General features: G+C 34.0%; 1 protein-coding gene across 1 annotated transcript in view; it reads right to left on the reverse strand.

Moving 5' to 3' along the window:
* Positions 1–1,091: 1,091 nt before the first annotated feature.
* ETNK1 (ethanolamine kinase 1) overlaps positions 1,092–17,868 on the reverse strand; it is a 65,725-nt gene continuing 48,948 nt past the window's right edge. Inside the window, exons 7-8 of the mRNA XM_004052863.5 lie at positions 7,201–7,274; positions 1,092–6,875 (exon numbers count right to left, since the gene is read on the reverse strand). Coding sequence (XP_004052911.2) covers positions 6,803–6,875; positions 7,201–7,274 — 147 coding nt within the window. The 3' untranslated portion in view covers positions 1,092–6,802. The remainder of the gene's footprint in view (positions 6,876–7,200; positions 7,275–17,868) is intronic.

Consider the following 17,868-nt stretch of genomic DNA (forward strand, 5'->3'; position numbering starts at 1 on the left):
TAACAATGACACGAATAAATATAGTATTAATAGCAGATTATAATCCACTGAATAAAACAGAAATCTACGAGTCTATACTTAAAATACAAACAGATGATAGATGATTGATAGGTAGGTAGATAAATGCCAATAAGAGGACAATTCCTTTCAGTAAAATGTTGAGAAAAGGAGAACATAGCAATATTTTTAAAACACCATTTTACAATCATCGTAGTAAAGACTGGATTGGGTAAGAATCATCAAGTATTGCTAAATCAGGGGAGGAAAACAGGGGATGTTTGTAGGGGAACAAAATACTCAATCTAAAGCACCTTCCCACAGACTGCCTATTTGTTGCAAGGGGGAAATATACAGTGAAGACACAGAACAATACTTTAACCAAGTGATCAAAATCAACATCAACAAGTTCCTCATCTCACATGTGATACTTAACAAGAACACATCACTTGTTAAGGTATCATCTGTGAGATGAGGAACTTGTTGATGTTATTCCCAGTTGGGGATACATAACTGCAAGCTAATCATCAGAAAATCTCAGACAAACCCAAACTGGAAAACATTCTACCAAAAACCACACACACAAACACAAATTAATGACTATTTTTGTTATGGACAACTGATCTTCATGGCAAATAAACATTTCCTGAAGGCAGAGATCATCTATCACACTATCTGATAATTTTAAGAGTTTGTTGTTTAAATGGATAATCCCTGCCTAGACCATAAGATGCTAAGTCTCAGACAGTGTCTTTATTCCTCTATGTTTCCCAACTCTGGTTCCAAAGAATAGTGAAGACACAAAGCATAATAGTTAGAATGATAATGAATTTTTAAACTAGGTAAACAGAAATGTTTATAAGTTATGTAATATTCCATAGTCTCATCTCAACCAAATTTTTCCAAAAGTAAACATTTTTTCAAAACTTTTTAATGTATATAAAACTAAAAAAACAGAAAACAAAAAACTAGAATTCAAAGAATCACTCCACATATACATTTATACACTAACTTTGGAAAGTCTTGTGTTTGCAGATATTCACAAGGAAAACCTCAAAAATAAGTTGAAGTAACAATAAAATTTATGAATACACTGTAGTTAGAACTCAACTTTATTGTTACAACCAATTTTTATTTACAGAATATAAATCTCTTCAAAAAGATACATTCCTTCATTTAATCAATGGTAAAAAGCCTTATTAACAGAAATAAAGCCTAAACATCACTTATATTTGAACTGAAAGACAAACAGCTTCATTAAAAGTTTATGAACACATAGTGAAAATGTATTTTTACTTAACCAGTTACATGAATGAGGCTGTTTTTAATTTTCTTCACTGCCAACCTCATTTTATCCACAGAACAAATTTTATTTAAATTAACAGTAGTAAAAATGTAAAACTTAAATTTTGAACATGAAAATATGAAACAAGAAAACAGGAAGTATCTTCATTATCAAACAGATTAACAAATTCTCAGACAGATATTTTCTGAGGCATATCAAAACACCTACATCAAAAGTTGCATTCATTTAAGAGGTATCAATACATTTTCAGTGCTGAGACTATTTGTAGCACTTACATTATATACAAAGCAGCATTATACTACTATGGTTCACATTTGATAAACACGAATTTAAGCTTTATGCCACAATTTCCCAATTCAACATACAGCTAACGCAATGACAGTTACCCAATTTCATTTTTTTTCTTCTGAAACTGAATAAGGAAATTATCATTTAAGCACATGGAATAATGGCCATGTCTTTTTCCTTTTAATAACAGTATATTTTAAAACTCAAATACTTCATATCATGGAGATTTGACCAAGCTGTACAAAGGCTCCTAAATACAGTACAGTCAAAAAGTTTCCTCTTTGCAGACTCAATTTATAGTCAATTTAGTACAGATAAATACAGGAAACTACTTCAGATTATTGGACAATAAGAATTTCAGTGTGTCACTACCTATAATTAAGTAGCAGCACACCACAACCACAGCAAGTAAACACTAATCTCCTCCACTGCCTTTTTGGGGTCTTTTCCAGTCACAGGAGCTAATTTACAGGGATACCACTGGGTTTCAACCAATCTCTGAAAGTTCCTTTATTATGAGTTTTGAAATTTAACTAATGCATCACCTACAATTCTGTTGGCTAGTTTTTTTCTTACTCTTCACTAATTAGTTTCAAATACAGTATGTAATGTTTTCAAATTTTTATAAACATAGGTGTTGTACTAAAATGATTAATGGCATTTGAAATACAACAAATGGGTAAGATGTTAACCAAAACAATGGGATTAAGAGTATTTTAGAAAGCAATTTTTTGTTAACTAGAAAAGCTACAGGATTCACAATGAATACAGATACAATATTTTTAACCCTGCTCTTTTATTACATCAGTAGTATAGTAAGTGCATAAAGTATAGAAGAGAAAGAAAATTTCAGGAGAGAAACTTACAAAAAACTTGAAGTTTGATGCGTCAAACACAAAAGAGTTTAAAACAGTTTACAGTTCTTATAAGCACTATCATAATTTTTTCTACCCAAATAATTCAGGTCTTCATTCCAATTCAAATTGCAATCCAGAAATAAAGATTTTCAGTGTAAAAACTGTTCAGAAAAATCTAATTCATTATGTAATACATCTTATTAATTTCAGTTTTCAAGTATTCAAGTAATGCATACCCAAGTATTTTCTGTTACAGCAATACATTTACAGACTAAGCCTCAAACATGGGGAAAAGTTCATTTAAAATAATTGATACACTTTTCTGTCCAACGACATCAAACCCAAGACATGACACTGGAATCACACAAGTGGTATATAAAAGTTAAAAATTTTAAAATAAGGTGGTTCAATATAACTAATAATGTCTTCTTTTCAAAAAGAACTGAAAACAGGTTATCTTAATACATAACTAAATTCCCAGTAAAAGGACATTCTGGAATCTAATGGACTAAAGAAAAACCACAGCAAATCAATTTTGAAAGATGAAGCTGCTTTACCACATACTTAAAATTATTTTTCCTCTGTGCATAATAATTACTAGCATTTGTCTTCTGCATAAAGTCGCACAAGTTACTGTCAACAAGTTTCCTAGCATAAAGCATCGCTAACTTTGTCTATCAACTGAATGACTGATTGATTAAAAGCTTCAGTCTGTATCACTTTGGAATGCTTATTAAAAGCAATTTAAAGCAGAAAATTGAAAGGACAGTATTTTCACTTATATTATGAAGACAGAAATTCGTAAAATGGTACAGAAGGCTTCTGCGTAATGTAAAAAAGAAATATTTGTATAATTTTAAAAGTGGAGGGTTCTAACTTTTAATTGAGAGTGGGGGAAACTTTTTTTCTTTAAATCTGGAAGCTGTAGTAACATATATTTATGAAGTTAAATATTTTTAGTTCAGCAAAAATGGAAATAATTGTCATTACAAGATTACTTGTCTTTTCTCTCTTTTATGATCCTATCATGATCAACTTTAAATTTAAAGAAGTCATTTGAGATATGCTTAAGTTGAACTAAAGACTTATTATTTGTCTAATTTCTGTATATATGGAACTTAGATTCACATTGGGATATCTAAAATTTCAAGGTTTTTTTGTAGAAAAAAATTAACAACCCTAAAAATAGGAAATTATTAAATTACGTTTTTAATTTCCTTTAGCTTGGAATCATGACTCAAAGAACGGAGCTCTATTAATATAACAGTGTATAAATTCACTGCTTCCAGGAATCTAACCTCACAAAACCTAACAGCTAACTAAAAAATAAAGAAAAGTCTTATTAAGCACTGAGAGGCTAAATAAATGAGTACTGACATTAACCAAAGCCGACAAACCCTATTTCCAGTTCCTGTGATCTCACTGTATAGCCACAACTGTTGGCTATTTTTACTCTAAAACCAACAAGCTGAATCATTTCCTTACAGAAAAATTTCTACAAAAGGGAAGAGAATGCAAAACAATACACAGTCTCATATGCAAGATACAATTCACACTAATTTACAAATTTTTATTTACATTTTTTATATACATTCCAGGCAGACCTACTTGATGAGTTTTGTGCTCACATTGATCTCAGATGATCGTGTGTACTGTATGATTTACTACCACATCTCTTTGATTTCCAGAAAATGGTGGTAGCATGGGGTTAGGAGGAAAAGAAATCACTGGTCAGGTGAGATCATACAAGTATGAAGGGGGAAAAAAGGAAAAAAAATTGCGGAATTTGGCTTGTTAAAGCATCCAGGCCACTATGGTCTATTGACTAACATTGAATATACATGAATGCCACTTCTTACAGCCATTTTCATATTTACAAAATGAGCTTACTACTAGTTGAGTTATTAGGTAAGGCATTCAAGTTCCTTAGCTTAACATAAAAAGGCAACAGACATCTTAGCACACCACAGGACAGATTTTAGAGGGACGATTTCAGAGCACTTTGAGATTTACCCTCCTTTAGAATCCCTTACATGGTCAATATAAAAGGGAAGCAATTCTGAATCCTATTACTAGCCTGCACCACGATCCCAAAAACCTATACAGGAAGTAGGAGCATCACAACAACCAAAATCTAGCCAGAATGGGGAAAATAGATTAAATATCTTATTTTGTTCCCAAGATCCACTGCATATTCCCAGAGCTAAAGTGAGAGCCTTTATTCCTGGTTACATTCACTTCCCTATGAATCTCTCCAAAAAACCTACAATAGTGTGACAGCTAGTAGCTATGCACAGTCTATCAGCAATGGCTCAGTGAACCTCTATTCAAAATAGTTTGAAGTAAGAATATGGAGTAAGGTAGAAAACTTATCTTCTCTCCTCCCACAGTTCTACAAGATATATACTGTTGCACTTTAGAAGGCAGAAAGCAAAAAAAAAAAAAAAAAAAAAATTAAGAGTATTACACATTCTTTATCTGTTTTATGAAAATGTTCTAACCATAGACAAAAATTCCACCAAAAACAATTTTTCAAGTTCACACTAACATTATAAAAAGCTACTAGTTGTTTAATTGGTTCCATTCACTTAACTAGGCAAAGTTCTATTGATCTTACAGTAATATGGTTTATAAAAACAAAAGTGAACATTTATAACATTGGGGAGGTAGAAACCAAATCTGGTCTAACACTGTTACAGATACAAACATATTTTAAGATTATATTTATGTAACTAGAATTTACCATTTAAAATGGCCTGCGTTTCTATTTACTTTATTAGCTTCAAAAATCTTGAGATAATCCAAGTATTTTAAAGCATTTGTCTGAGAATATTAAGTCATTTGGAATACATTAGACTCCTCAGAAGATTTCTCAGAGGATAAATTTGTAGTTGCATATTTTGAATATGCAGATCCAGTAAGCCAACTTTGTACATGGGCACTTATGTGACCGAAGTGCAAAGCTTGTCAGACTAATTTTCTAAGTAAAGTTAACCATGACTGTTCAACTACACAGAGCAGACTTCAAAACCTGAAGCCTATTTATCTATCTGAAAGATCTAACTTCTTTCCATACAATAATTACCTCCCTCTTACCACCAGACAAAATTAAAAATACAGTTAAACAAAAACAAGAGAAATAAACAAAAGCCCTCCTGCCATGACTATTTATGCTTAATTCACATTTTGTCATTTGTCAGATTTTAAGTGTACAAGATCAATGCCCTAAGTGTTCCTTATTTAATTATATAACTGCTTCAACATATAACGCTGAACTTACATGTATCAAGTAATTATTTGCTATCAGTCTAAAAACATAGAATCAAACTAAAACATGAAACTAAAATGTAAGGAATGAAACATGAAACTGAAATGTAAGGAATGACTCTGGATAGGTAAAAAATAATTAACCTAAACAATATTTTCTTATTTCTACATATGATAAATTTTGTGTATTTGTTTCAAAAATTAGCAATACTAGTGACTATTTAATAATCAAAAACATAAAGCATCTCTAGAAGTAAAAGGAAATTTTTGGTTAGAAACAATTTGATACTATAAAATTTTTAAAACTGAAAATAGTAACTTGACCATATTTAGCATTTGAAAACATTATTTAATACAGATTTTGGTAACATTAACTAATACTTATTCCAAGATTATATGGTAAATATTTATATTTATACTGCCAGACTACATAGAGAAACAGGGATTGAATTCTAAGTTATATTACCCCAAAAAGAAATACTTTCTAATATTGAATTCAACAAGATGTACCACCAACAGAGACAGTGAATGTATTTCACCTTCCTAAACAGATATTTTTATATGAAAATCCTAAATTATCTACATCAGTCAATGACTGGCATTTCAAGAGTAAATGATTCATTTTACTTACAATGCATCAAGATAAAAAGGTTACACTGAACAACTAGAATGTTTACTGAAATTAATCTTATTAAAGTAAAACTTAAAAAACTTACTTGGGACATTTTCATTGCTTACACTCAACAAACATGAAACAGAAAAACAGTCACAGAATCGTGCTAAGTTTATAATAAATAATTCACATACAACATAGGTTAAATTATCAAAGAAATGCTTAAACTGACATCTTTATACCTTTTGCAGATTTAACACATTTCTAATCCACCACATACGGATAGCAGTAGGTATATTTCTTGACATCATTCAGTCTATTTCAAAAATAGATTTGATTGTTTAGAGGCATAATTTATAAAGCAAGATAACCAAATTAAATAACAGAATTTTAACTAATATTGGCTTTTTGGGATTTCTTAAGAAAAGATTCACAAGCATTGCTCAGCTACTGGAGAATAATTAAATCTCTTCTTTACTCAGGCACTTTTAATGCAGTAACCTCAGGCTTCATTTTAAAGTACTGGTTAAAACGAACAATTGCATACCTAGTGAGAAAAGAGAACAACAAAAAAATTAGTCAAAGCTGAAAAACTTGGTCCTTCCCTTATTTTCACTCAGTCCTCTAAGCTGGTTTTCTTAAAGTTTAAGATTTTCAAAGGACATATTTTTAGTTTATTGCACCACCTACTGGACACTTTTCTAATCCTGTGAGCACTTAACAGCTTATAGCAATTTCTTCACAGACCAATTACTAAGTGTATACAACTTTTATAACTGATTGCAAATAACTACAATATTCCCTGTGAATTCTTAATGTTAATCCAAACCAAAGCAGAGACCAATGTAATCATATAATAAAATTTAACTTACCCAAGGAAATCAAACTCAATAGTGGAGTATTTGGCTTGAATCAAAGCCCACAATCCCCAAAAGAAATGAGAAGCCTTAAAAGAAGGAAAGAAAAATCAAAAATTATGATAATGAATTTCTCTGCAAAACACATATGAATTGCTAATTCTATCCTCTAAATCAACTCCATGCACCACACTTTCTTGCTGTTCTTTTTATATAAAGCGTCTAAAACCTAGATCCTACTGACGTCTACACCCACTAGATGGCTACAGATCACTTTCATCAACACCAAAGGAGATTATGGTAAATTATAATCACTTGAAAAATAGAGGCCAGTTCCTGTGATGTGCTTTTTTATAAAGCAAAGTTTACCATCAGCACTGACAGATGTTAGTGTTTTTAATGGTTATAATTGCTAACAGGCTTACACATTATTATATCAAAGGCCTTTGTTTCTTGACATACAAATATAAACACAAAAGAAAATCCAAATCTCACAAGCAATAAATATATTTAAATGTGAAAAATGTTCTAGGGGTGACAAACATCTGAAAATGATCTTATTGGCTTAATTCTGCATAACAGACCACAACATAAAGTAACACAACTTATGTCAGGAAAAATATGGGTTCTGGACTTACAGGGAAATTAGCATGTAATTAGTAACTGTAAAATAATTATGTGTGCTTTACAATCTATTTTCAGTTAAACAGAGTAATATTTTAAAATCTGAACAAGATTTCACTTCCCAAGAAATACTATATTCTAACTAGAAATATTCTAAGTAGAAACAGTATTAAAGACAAGGTTTTTGTTTCAGCTAAATTCATTACAGCAACAGTAACAAAGGGGCTCTAACAAAAAACTATTCAACAGCCATGACCTTGGTATTTAAAAATACCAAGCAGCACAGTATACCAAAAAGAATTCTTAATTTGAATTACAAGATGTAGAGGTTCCAGTCCAGGCTCTATCTCTGAGTACCTTTGCAACCTTTAATAAGTCACAAACTTTAGTGTCACATCTATCATTTACGAGATGGGAATATTAGCCATTCTGTATTCTACACAGGATTGTTTTAAAGACTAAAGGAAATAATACATGTAAAAAAAATTTTTTCAACCTAAAGATCTCTATTTAAAAAGCACTCTGCACTTTGTTTTTGGCTTCCTCAAAAAAATACCACTAACTATTCAGCTATTCAGGAGGCTGGTGATCACTAGAGCTCAGGAGTTCAAGGCTGCAGTGAGGAGCATGCCACTGCACTCCAGCTTGGGCAACACAGTGAGACCCTGTCTCTTAAAAAAAAAAAAAAAAAAGCACAGGAATATAATTTCTTTCCTGATATAGAGATAGAAAAGAATAAACAATGTAGCGAAGACTAAACAACTAAAGTCACTTGCACATGAAGCATAAAAGTTAAAAAAACAAGCTGGGCTCTGGCGTGTGGCTTTAAGCACTTAACGTGGTGCGTTTATTTCCTCATCTGTAAAATGTAGGTCATAATAGTACCTATAGCTGGCATATAACAAATATTCAATAGAATGCTAGCTATTCTTACTATATGAAACCAGAATGATTAAAAATGATAAAGATTTTCAAAAATGGTCTTCTATCTAAAAAAGTATATCAGGTATTGAGAAATGAAATTATGAAATTAGAGGACTTCCTTCTTTTCAAAGTCTACATCAGAGGTTCTTAAAGTGGTCGATGAACCCATGGGAGGTTTCGGAGGCCCAAAATTACTTTCATAATTATACTGATATGTTACTTGCCTTTTTGACTATGTTAACATTTGCACCAATGGTTCAAAAGCAGTGAGGGTGAAACTACTGTTATCTTCTATCTAAAAAAGTACATCAGGTATTGAGAAATGAAATTATGAAATTAGAGGACTTCCTTCTTTTCAAAGTCTACATCAGAGGTTCTTAAAGTGGTCGATGAACCCATGGGAGGTTTCGGAGGCCCAAAATTACTTTCATAATTATACTGATATGTTACTTGCCTTTTTGACTATGTTAACATTTGCACCAAAAGCAGTGAGGGTGAAACTACTGTTACCTTAAGTCAAGGCAGTGGTAGCAAATCACACTAGTGTAATAGTCTTATTCTTCACCATCACACAATAACAGTAAAAAGCCAATGTCACTAAAGAATGTCCTTTGTGAAGCCATTAAAACTATTAATTTTATTAAATCTCTACCCTGGAGTACATGCTCTAGTATTCTGTGAGAGGAGATAGGCAGTACATATAAAGCATGTCTACTGCATATCCAAAGTACAATGGATGTCTCAGGAAAAACACTTAGGTAACTGACTTTTGAGTTGAATTTGCACATTTTTAATGGGACACAATTTTTACTTGAAAAAAATGACTAATATACAAACTAGAGTTATCAAACTAGAGTTATCAGACTTGGGTATTTGGCAGACATTTTCTCAACTATAAAAAAGATAACTTGTCATTTCAGTGAAAATAACTGACAATATTTGTTGCCAATGATAAAATTCAAGTTTTCACCCTAAAATTAGAACATGAGAAAAGTTTTATGTGATTCTGTGAGCTTAACAGCTTCTCAATATAGTACTATAAGTTTTTCTGATGACACTGGTGGTGATATCAACATATGTGATCTTTAGCTATCTTATAATGAGATGTGTCAACATTTGGAAGATCTATACAACTCAAAGAATCAATTATTTTCCAAATAACTAATAAGTTAAAATTACAAAATCACATACAGGTAAAAGAATCATTCAATCTGCAAGATAAACCAGTAGATTTTAATGTAATAGAGTAAAAAGTTAATTGATACATTCACATTATTCATGGCAACTAACCTTTAAGAAACTATCACTTGTTGAGCTTTGGTCTAGTATCAAAAAAGAATATCCATAATTATCTGAAAAGGCAAAATACTCCTCTTTTCCAACATGCATGTGTGAAACTTTTTATCATATACTTGAAATGAAACAATCCATCACAAAAGATGTAATGCAGAAGCAGACACAGGAATCCTGCTGTATTCCATTAAACCAGACATTAAAGAAATTTGCAGAAGTGTAAAATAATGCCATTCTTCTCACTAAATTGTTTTTTGTTTTGAAAAATAGTTATTCTATTTATGGCATTTGCGTTAATGTAATGAGTTTATTTTAAATATATATATATACTTAAATGTTTGAATTCTGACTTCTAATATGGTAAATACTGTTAATTATTTCACAAAAACAAAAGCTTGTAGAGGTCTTCAAAAACATTTTAAGTATGAAGGGGTCCTAAGATTGAAAAATTTGAGAACCACTAGTCTAAATTGCCTTGCATATTTTACGCTGATATAAAATCACCTATAGATGGTATCCTAATCTCTTCTTCCTACTAAATTTGCTCTGTAGTGGAAAAGACTGAGAAATCAAGAGTCATTCTGCATTTTAAAAACATACCAACTTAGCTCTTCTCACCATTGTCAAGCAGAGATGGTAATTATATTTCTCAATCAGTTTTTATTCATATACTTATATAAATTAACTAAATGATTCTACACTAGAGAAGCATTATCCATAAAACCTCACTGAAATCTCATTTGTGTAGGCAACCATTTTTATAGGGGGAAAAGTGATAAATTAATATATAACAGTAGATTCTAAATGGATGAGAAACAAAGGCAGAAAACAGCCCATTCATCATTTGCATCCCCCCAAAATACAAGTACATCCAAAAAAATAATAAATTCTGTAACTATACTATCTCTTTCACATTTGGAAGTTATGGATATGTAAGTCTCTCTGTTAAAGGGTATTTTAATTTCTAGACTACTTACCCCTGTTGCAAAGAAATATTCAAAGCTTTATATGGTAAATAAATAACTAAAATAAATCCCCAGTGTGCATATAATGGGGGGGGGGGGGGGAGAAAAGCTCCACAAAGCCATTACGTATACTCTGTTTGGTTTTATAACGCATATGCCTACTTTTGTTTGCCACCATCTCAACATTAAACAATCAATGACAAGTGAAATCTTATAATCTTTAGAAGTCTGTATCATGGCCTCAGCAATCAACATTTACTAACCATTTATACTATTTCAAAACATGTATACCCTGATCTTATCATTCAGACCTGCTTTTCTTTTTATCAAAGCAGCTTCATAAACTATCTAAGGAGGAAACAGCACTTAAGACACATCCATAAGGAATAAGAGAAATCTGCCAAGAGATGCAGGGAAAAAGGCATTCCAGGTAGAAGGAATAAGCTTCTAAGTACACAGACATGAAACATCATGGAGTATGCCAGCACAAAATGACTCTGCTAGAGCAGAAGTAGGACGTGTGAAGTAGTGGGAAATAAGAGTTTGCAGATGCTGTCATTTGGATTTCATTCTGTAGGTCACAGGGAGCCATAAAATAGAAAAGTGACACAATCTAATTAATTAAATTCTAATTACTAGAAAGGATCATTTTTAATATACAGAATAAATTAAAGACAGGAAAAGCAAAACAACAACAAAAAAAACTAAAGGCAAAGAGACCAGTAAAGGCTAATGTTGGCAAGAGATTCAGTCCTCAATCAAAGGTCAAAAATAAAAGGAGAAGGTGCTGAAATCAAGAACATTTTAGGAACCAAGAACAGAACTTGGAAGGGGTAGAGCCAAATCAGAACACTAGGGAATCCTGTTAACATTTAAGAGGGCTGGGAGAAGAGGAGGAAAGAGGAGCCAGATTAAGAGACTGAGCAAGACAGTACAAAAAGAGAATTTGTCACACAGCTTTAAAATGATGTATTATTCCTCCACCCTTCAAGAATATGGCCAGGTGAGGTGGCTCACACCTGTAATCCCAACACTCGGGGAGGCCGAGGTGGGTGGATCATTTGAGGTCAGGAGTTCGAAACCAGCCTAGCCGATATGGTGAAACCCCGTCTTTACCAAAAATACAAAAATTAGCTGGGTGTGGCGGCAAACGCCTGTACTCCTAGCTACTGAGGCCAGAGAACTGCTTGAATCCAGGAGGCAGAGGTTGCAGTGAGCCAAGATTGCGCCACTGCACTCAAGGCTGGGCGATAGAGTGAGACTCCATATCAAAAACAAAAAACAAAAAACCAAGAACAAAAAACACGAATATGAGAACTATCAGATCGCATATGTAAAATGCAACTACTCCCACTCCCTAGGAGAATGCGAAGTCTTATCGGACCCTATGACGGTTAATGTTAGGTGTCAACTTGATGGGATCGAGGGTTGCCTAGTTGGCTAGGAAAGTATTGTTTCTGGGTGTGTCTGTGAGGGTGTTGCCAGAGGAGACTGACATTTGAGTCTGTGGACTGGGAGAGGAAGACCCACCCTCAATGTCGGCTGGTATCATCCAATTGGCTGCCAGCATGGCAAAAACAAAGCAGGCAGAAGAAGGTAGGATAACTTTGCTTGCTGGGTTTTCTGGCTTCCTTCTTTTTCCCCATGTTGGATGCTTCCTCCTGCCCTTGGACTTCAGAATCCAAGTTCTTCAGCATTTGGACACTTGGACTTACGCCAGTGGTTTGCCAGGGGGCTCTTGGGCCTTTGGCCACAGACTGAAGGCAGCACTGTCGGCTCTTCTGGTTTTGAGACTTTCAAACTTGTACTGCGCCACTACTGGCTTCTTTCTTCCTCAGTGTGCAGACGGCCTACTGTGAGACTTCAACTTGTGATCAGGTGAGCCAATTCTCCCTAATAAACTTCCTTCCACTTATACATATATCCTATTAGTTCTGTCCCTCTGGAGAATGCCAATACAAACTCCATATGTGAGTACTTGGGGTGAACTCCTTCTCCTCTTGGGAATGTTACATTATACTTTCTCAGACCCCATGTGAGTAACTGACCTTAACTAGTGGACTTCAAAATACATATAAACATAACAGTTTGACATTCTGAACACTTAGTCTGTGACAGGCTACACTCTGTCAGTTACTTCTCCAAAAGCAGAGTTCAGGCCTCTACAGGCCTTGGAGCTTTGAAGTCTTGCCATGACAACACTAACGTTCAACTTCTTGTGTCCAGGAACTTCAAGTGTCTTCATGGATCTCTCCTATGTTGGTCAAGCCCGAGAAACTAATCGTAAAAAGCTCAATCCTCTCCTGCTTTCATCCGAATTGGACTAGACTTTTAACAATTTGGAACTCACTCATTATATAGTTAATGTACCTCATCTATTGAGTATACTCCCTGTGAGATTTGTTCAGGTTGTTCTTCCTCTCTTTAAGCATTGTGAACCTAAGGGGGAAAAATTATCTTTGTATGGCAATAAAGTGTGTAATTCATGAAACCAGACTTTGATAATTTCCTTATTTTCACCATACAGAAAACTATCACAAAAGTCAACAAGAGAACATTTTTTTAATCAATGGTAAATACTGTCAAATGCTACTGACAGATCAAGTAAGATAAGGACTGAAAAATTTACATCGGACTTGGCAATTATGTCATGATTGGTAAGCCTTACCTGATTTTCTTTTTACAGCAGTGAGGGAAAAGGCAGATTGCAGTGTCTGAGAAATGCATGAAGGATAAGGGAGTAAGATTGAGGGTTTCCTTTTATTTCACATTGCAATCACAATTATTGATTCATTCAAATGCTTGAGATGCGAGAGGCACATACTTAATAAACAGTCGGAGGAAATTAAGAGTTGGTAAGAGAGGAAGGTAAACGGCTAGCTAAAAAGAAGCTATAGAAAGTCTTGAAAAAGAAAAGAAGATATATCAAAAGAAGATAGCAACAGAGGCCCTGATGCAAGAAAGTTGTGACATCCCAGAAGGGCAGGAAAAGCACACAACAGACGATCAGCAAAATTCTGATAAAATAAGAACAGGAATCGAAACAAAAACTGACTTGATAAATAAAGGGCTTTTCAAAATCTCCTTAAGCTGAAAAGCAACTTCAGCAAAGTATCAGGAAAAAAAAATCAATTTACAAAAATCACAAGCATTCCTATACACCAATAACAGACAAACAGAGAGCCAAATCATGAGTGAACTCCCATTCACAATTGCTGCGAAGAGAATTGAATGCCCAGGAATACAACGTACAAGGGATGTGAAAGACCTCTTCAAGGAGAACTACAAACCACTGATCAAGGAAATAAGAGGACATACACAAATGGAAAAACATTCCATGCTCATAGATAGGAAGAATAAATATTGTGAAAATGGCAATACTGCCCAAAGTAATTTATAGATTCAATGCTATTCCCATCAAGCTTCCATTGACTTTCTTCACAGAATTACAGAAAACTACTTTAAATTTCATATGGAACCAAAAGACCCTGCATAGCCAAGACAATCCTAAGCAAAAAGAACAAAGCTGGAGGCATCATGCTACCTGACTTCAAACTATACTACAAGGCTACAGTAATCAAAACAGCATGGTACTGGTACCAAAACAGATATATAGATCAATGGAACAGAACAGAGGTCTCAGAAATAACACCACACATCTACAACCATCTGATCTTTGACAAATCTGAGAAAAACAAGCAATGGGGAAAAAATTCCCTCTTTAATAAATGGTGTTGGGAAAACTGGCTAGCCATATGCAGAAAACTGAAACTGGACCCCTTCCTTACACCTCATACAAAAATTAACTCAAGATGGATTAAAGACTTAAACATAAGACCTAAAACTATAAAAACCCTAGAAGAAAACCTAGGCAATACCATTCAGGACACAGGCATGGGCAAAGACTTCATGACTACAAACACCAAAAGCAATGGCAACCAAAGCCAAAGTATACAAATGGGATCTAATTAAACTAAAGAGCTTCTGCACAGCAAAAGAAACTATCATCAAAGTGAACAGGCAACCCACAGAATGGGAGAAAATTTTTGCAATCCATCCATGTGACAAAGGGCTAATATCCAGAATCTACAAAAAACTTAAACAAATTTACAAGAAAAAAAAAACTCATCAAAACGTAGGCAAAGGATATGAACAGACACTTCTCAAAAGAAGACATTTATACGGTCAACAAACATATGAAAAAAAGCTCATCATCACTGGTCATTAGAGAAATGCAAATCAAAACCACAATGAGATAGATACCATTTCACGCCAGTTAGAATGGTGATCATTAAAAAGTCGGGAAACAATAGATGCCGGAGAGGATGTGGAGAAACAGAAATGCTTTTACACTCTTGGTGGGAGTGTAAATTAGTTCAACCATTGTGGAAGACAGTGTGGCAATTCCTCAAGAATCCACAACCAGAAATACCATTTGACCCAGGAATCCCATTACTGGGTATATACCCAAAGGATTATAAAACATTCTACTATAAAGACACATGCACACGTATGTTTACTGAGGCACTATTCACAATAGCAAAGACCTGGAACCAACCCAAATGACCATCAATGATAGACTGGATAAAGAAAATGTGGCACATATACACCATGGAATACTAAACAGCCATCAAAAATGATGAGTTCATGTCCTTTGCAGGAACATGGATGAAGCTGGAAACCATCATTCTCAGCAAACTAACACAGGACAGAAAACCAAACACCACATTTTCTCACTCATAAGTGGGAGGTGAATAATGAGAGCACATGGACACAGGGAGGGGAACATCACACACCAGGGCCTGTCAGTGGGTAGGGCGCTAGGGAAGGGACAGCATTAGAAGAAATACCTAATGTGCATGACAGGTTGATGGGTGCAGCAAACCACCATGGCACATGTATACCTATGTAACAAACCTGCAGGTTCTGCACATGTACCCCAGAACTTAAAGTATAATAATAAAAAAAATTTTTAATTGAAATAAATAAAGGGCTTTTAATGTTTCTTAATGAGGAAGAACTAGAAATTGGTATCAGAATCTCAGAGTATAACACTTACTATATGCCCTATGGAAAAACTTAGTATATGTACTAAGGACATATACTAAGGACATATATGTACTAAGGACATATACATAAGTTCAGAGGACATATTAAATTATTCAGAAATGTTATTAAAAAGGCACTGAAGTTTTATGTCTATCAATTGTCCTTTATCTTTTTTTAATCAGACCTTCTACTGAATGTATGACATTTATTAATATATCTGTTGTTCATTTCATGAAGATATTCTTTTTCATTTTAAATCAGAGTAAGTAAGTTTCCTTCTAATTCCAATTTACCAATAATTTTACAGCAAAACGGGTGTTATGTCTGGGTATAGGGCTTATGCCTGTAGTCCCAATACCCTGGGAGGCTGAGGCTGGAGAACTGCTTGAGGCCAGGAGTTCAAGACCAGCCTGAGCAACATAGCAAGACCTTGTCTCTCCAAAAAGTTTTAAAAAATCAGCCAGGCATGGTGGCATGCGCCTGTAGTCCTAGCTACTTGGGAGGCTGAGTTGGGAGAACCCCTTGTGCTCAGGAGTTTGAGGCTGCAGTGAGCTATGATCGTACCACTGCATTCCAGCCTGCGTGACAGAGCAAGACCTTGTATCTAATAAAAAATAGGTCTGGCATGATGGCTCATACCTATAAATTCCCAGCACTTTGGGAGGCTGAGCCAGGAAGAATCACTTAGGCCCAGGAGTTCAAGACCAGCCTGGGCAATATAGAGAGACCTCATCTCCACAAAAAAATTTAAAAATTAGCCAGGCATGGTGGCGCTTGCTACTCGGAAGGCTCAAGTGGGAGGACTGCTTAAGCCCGGGAGGTTGAGGCTGCAATGAGCTGTGATCACATCACTATACTCCAGGCCTGGATGACAAAGCAAAGACTGTCTCAAAATAAAAATAAAAGTAAATATTAAAATAAAATCAATTTCAAAAGAAATGAGTGTTAACTTTTACCACCAAAAGAGTTATTCTGTACATCTTATTTGGCCTTCTAAAGTATAAGCATTTTGAAAGAATGCATTTTTTTTATTCTTCCAATCTACTGACCTAGAATAACAGTAAGTACTTAGTATCTGATTGATGAATATTTATAAACAATTGATCAAATCAGAAGCAAAGGTATTTTTCAATGCCATGTACAGATACAGTCACAGTATTCCCCAAAAATCTTAAATGTCATCAAAAGTTTGCAAGGAAATCCAAATCAGCTTTCTAATAGCAAACAGTGGGTTAAGAATTGATGAGCTATGTGTACTCTACCTGGAAATTAACTAATTCAATGCATAAATGGAATATTAGGTTGATTCTGAAATTCATTAAATCACCTAATGAGAAAGAAAACCCTACATTCTCTAAGATCATGCTTAAATACAATAAATAGAAAAGCAGGCATCCTAGGACCAGCTGTAGAGCATGTCATTAATTGAACCAGTAACTGTACTGAAACTAGATAGAAGAACAGCAGGTAAAGGAACATTTCAGGACACCTTCTTACTTGGGATGTATTCTGAGTAACTCTAGGCATATGGTACTTTTAAGACTATAAAAATGGTATACCTGTATACCACTAGGGTCTATCTGTAGAGACAACACAACAAATATTTCCCATGTCAACTATACAAAATTATATTAAAACTAAAAAGCAGCAGCTAAAATAGCTTTGGCTTATTATTCCATTTAATTATCTAACACCTTAGTTGAAAGATCATTCTAATGTATCATACTATTCTCAAAAGATAATGAGCTAATTTTAAAAATATAAATGCATGTAAAGAGAAGTAGGTCTTAATAATAAAGCTTTAAGACACCAATAAAGCTGGAAATAA

Source organism: Gorilla gorilla, chromosome 10 (genome assembly GCF_029281585.2).
Source record: "Gorilla gorilla gorilla isolate KB3781 chromosome 10, NHGRI_mGorGor1-v2.1_pri, whole genome shotgun sequence".
NCBI lineage: Eukaryota > Metazoa > Chordata > Mammalia > Primates > Hominidae > Gorilla > Gorilla gorilla.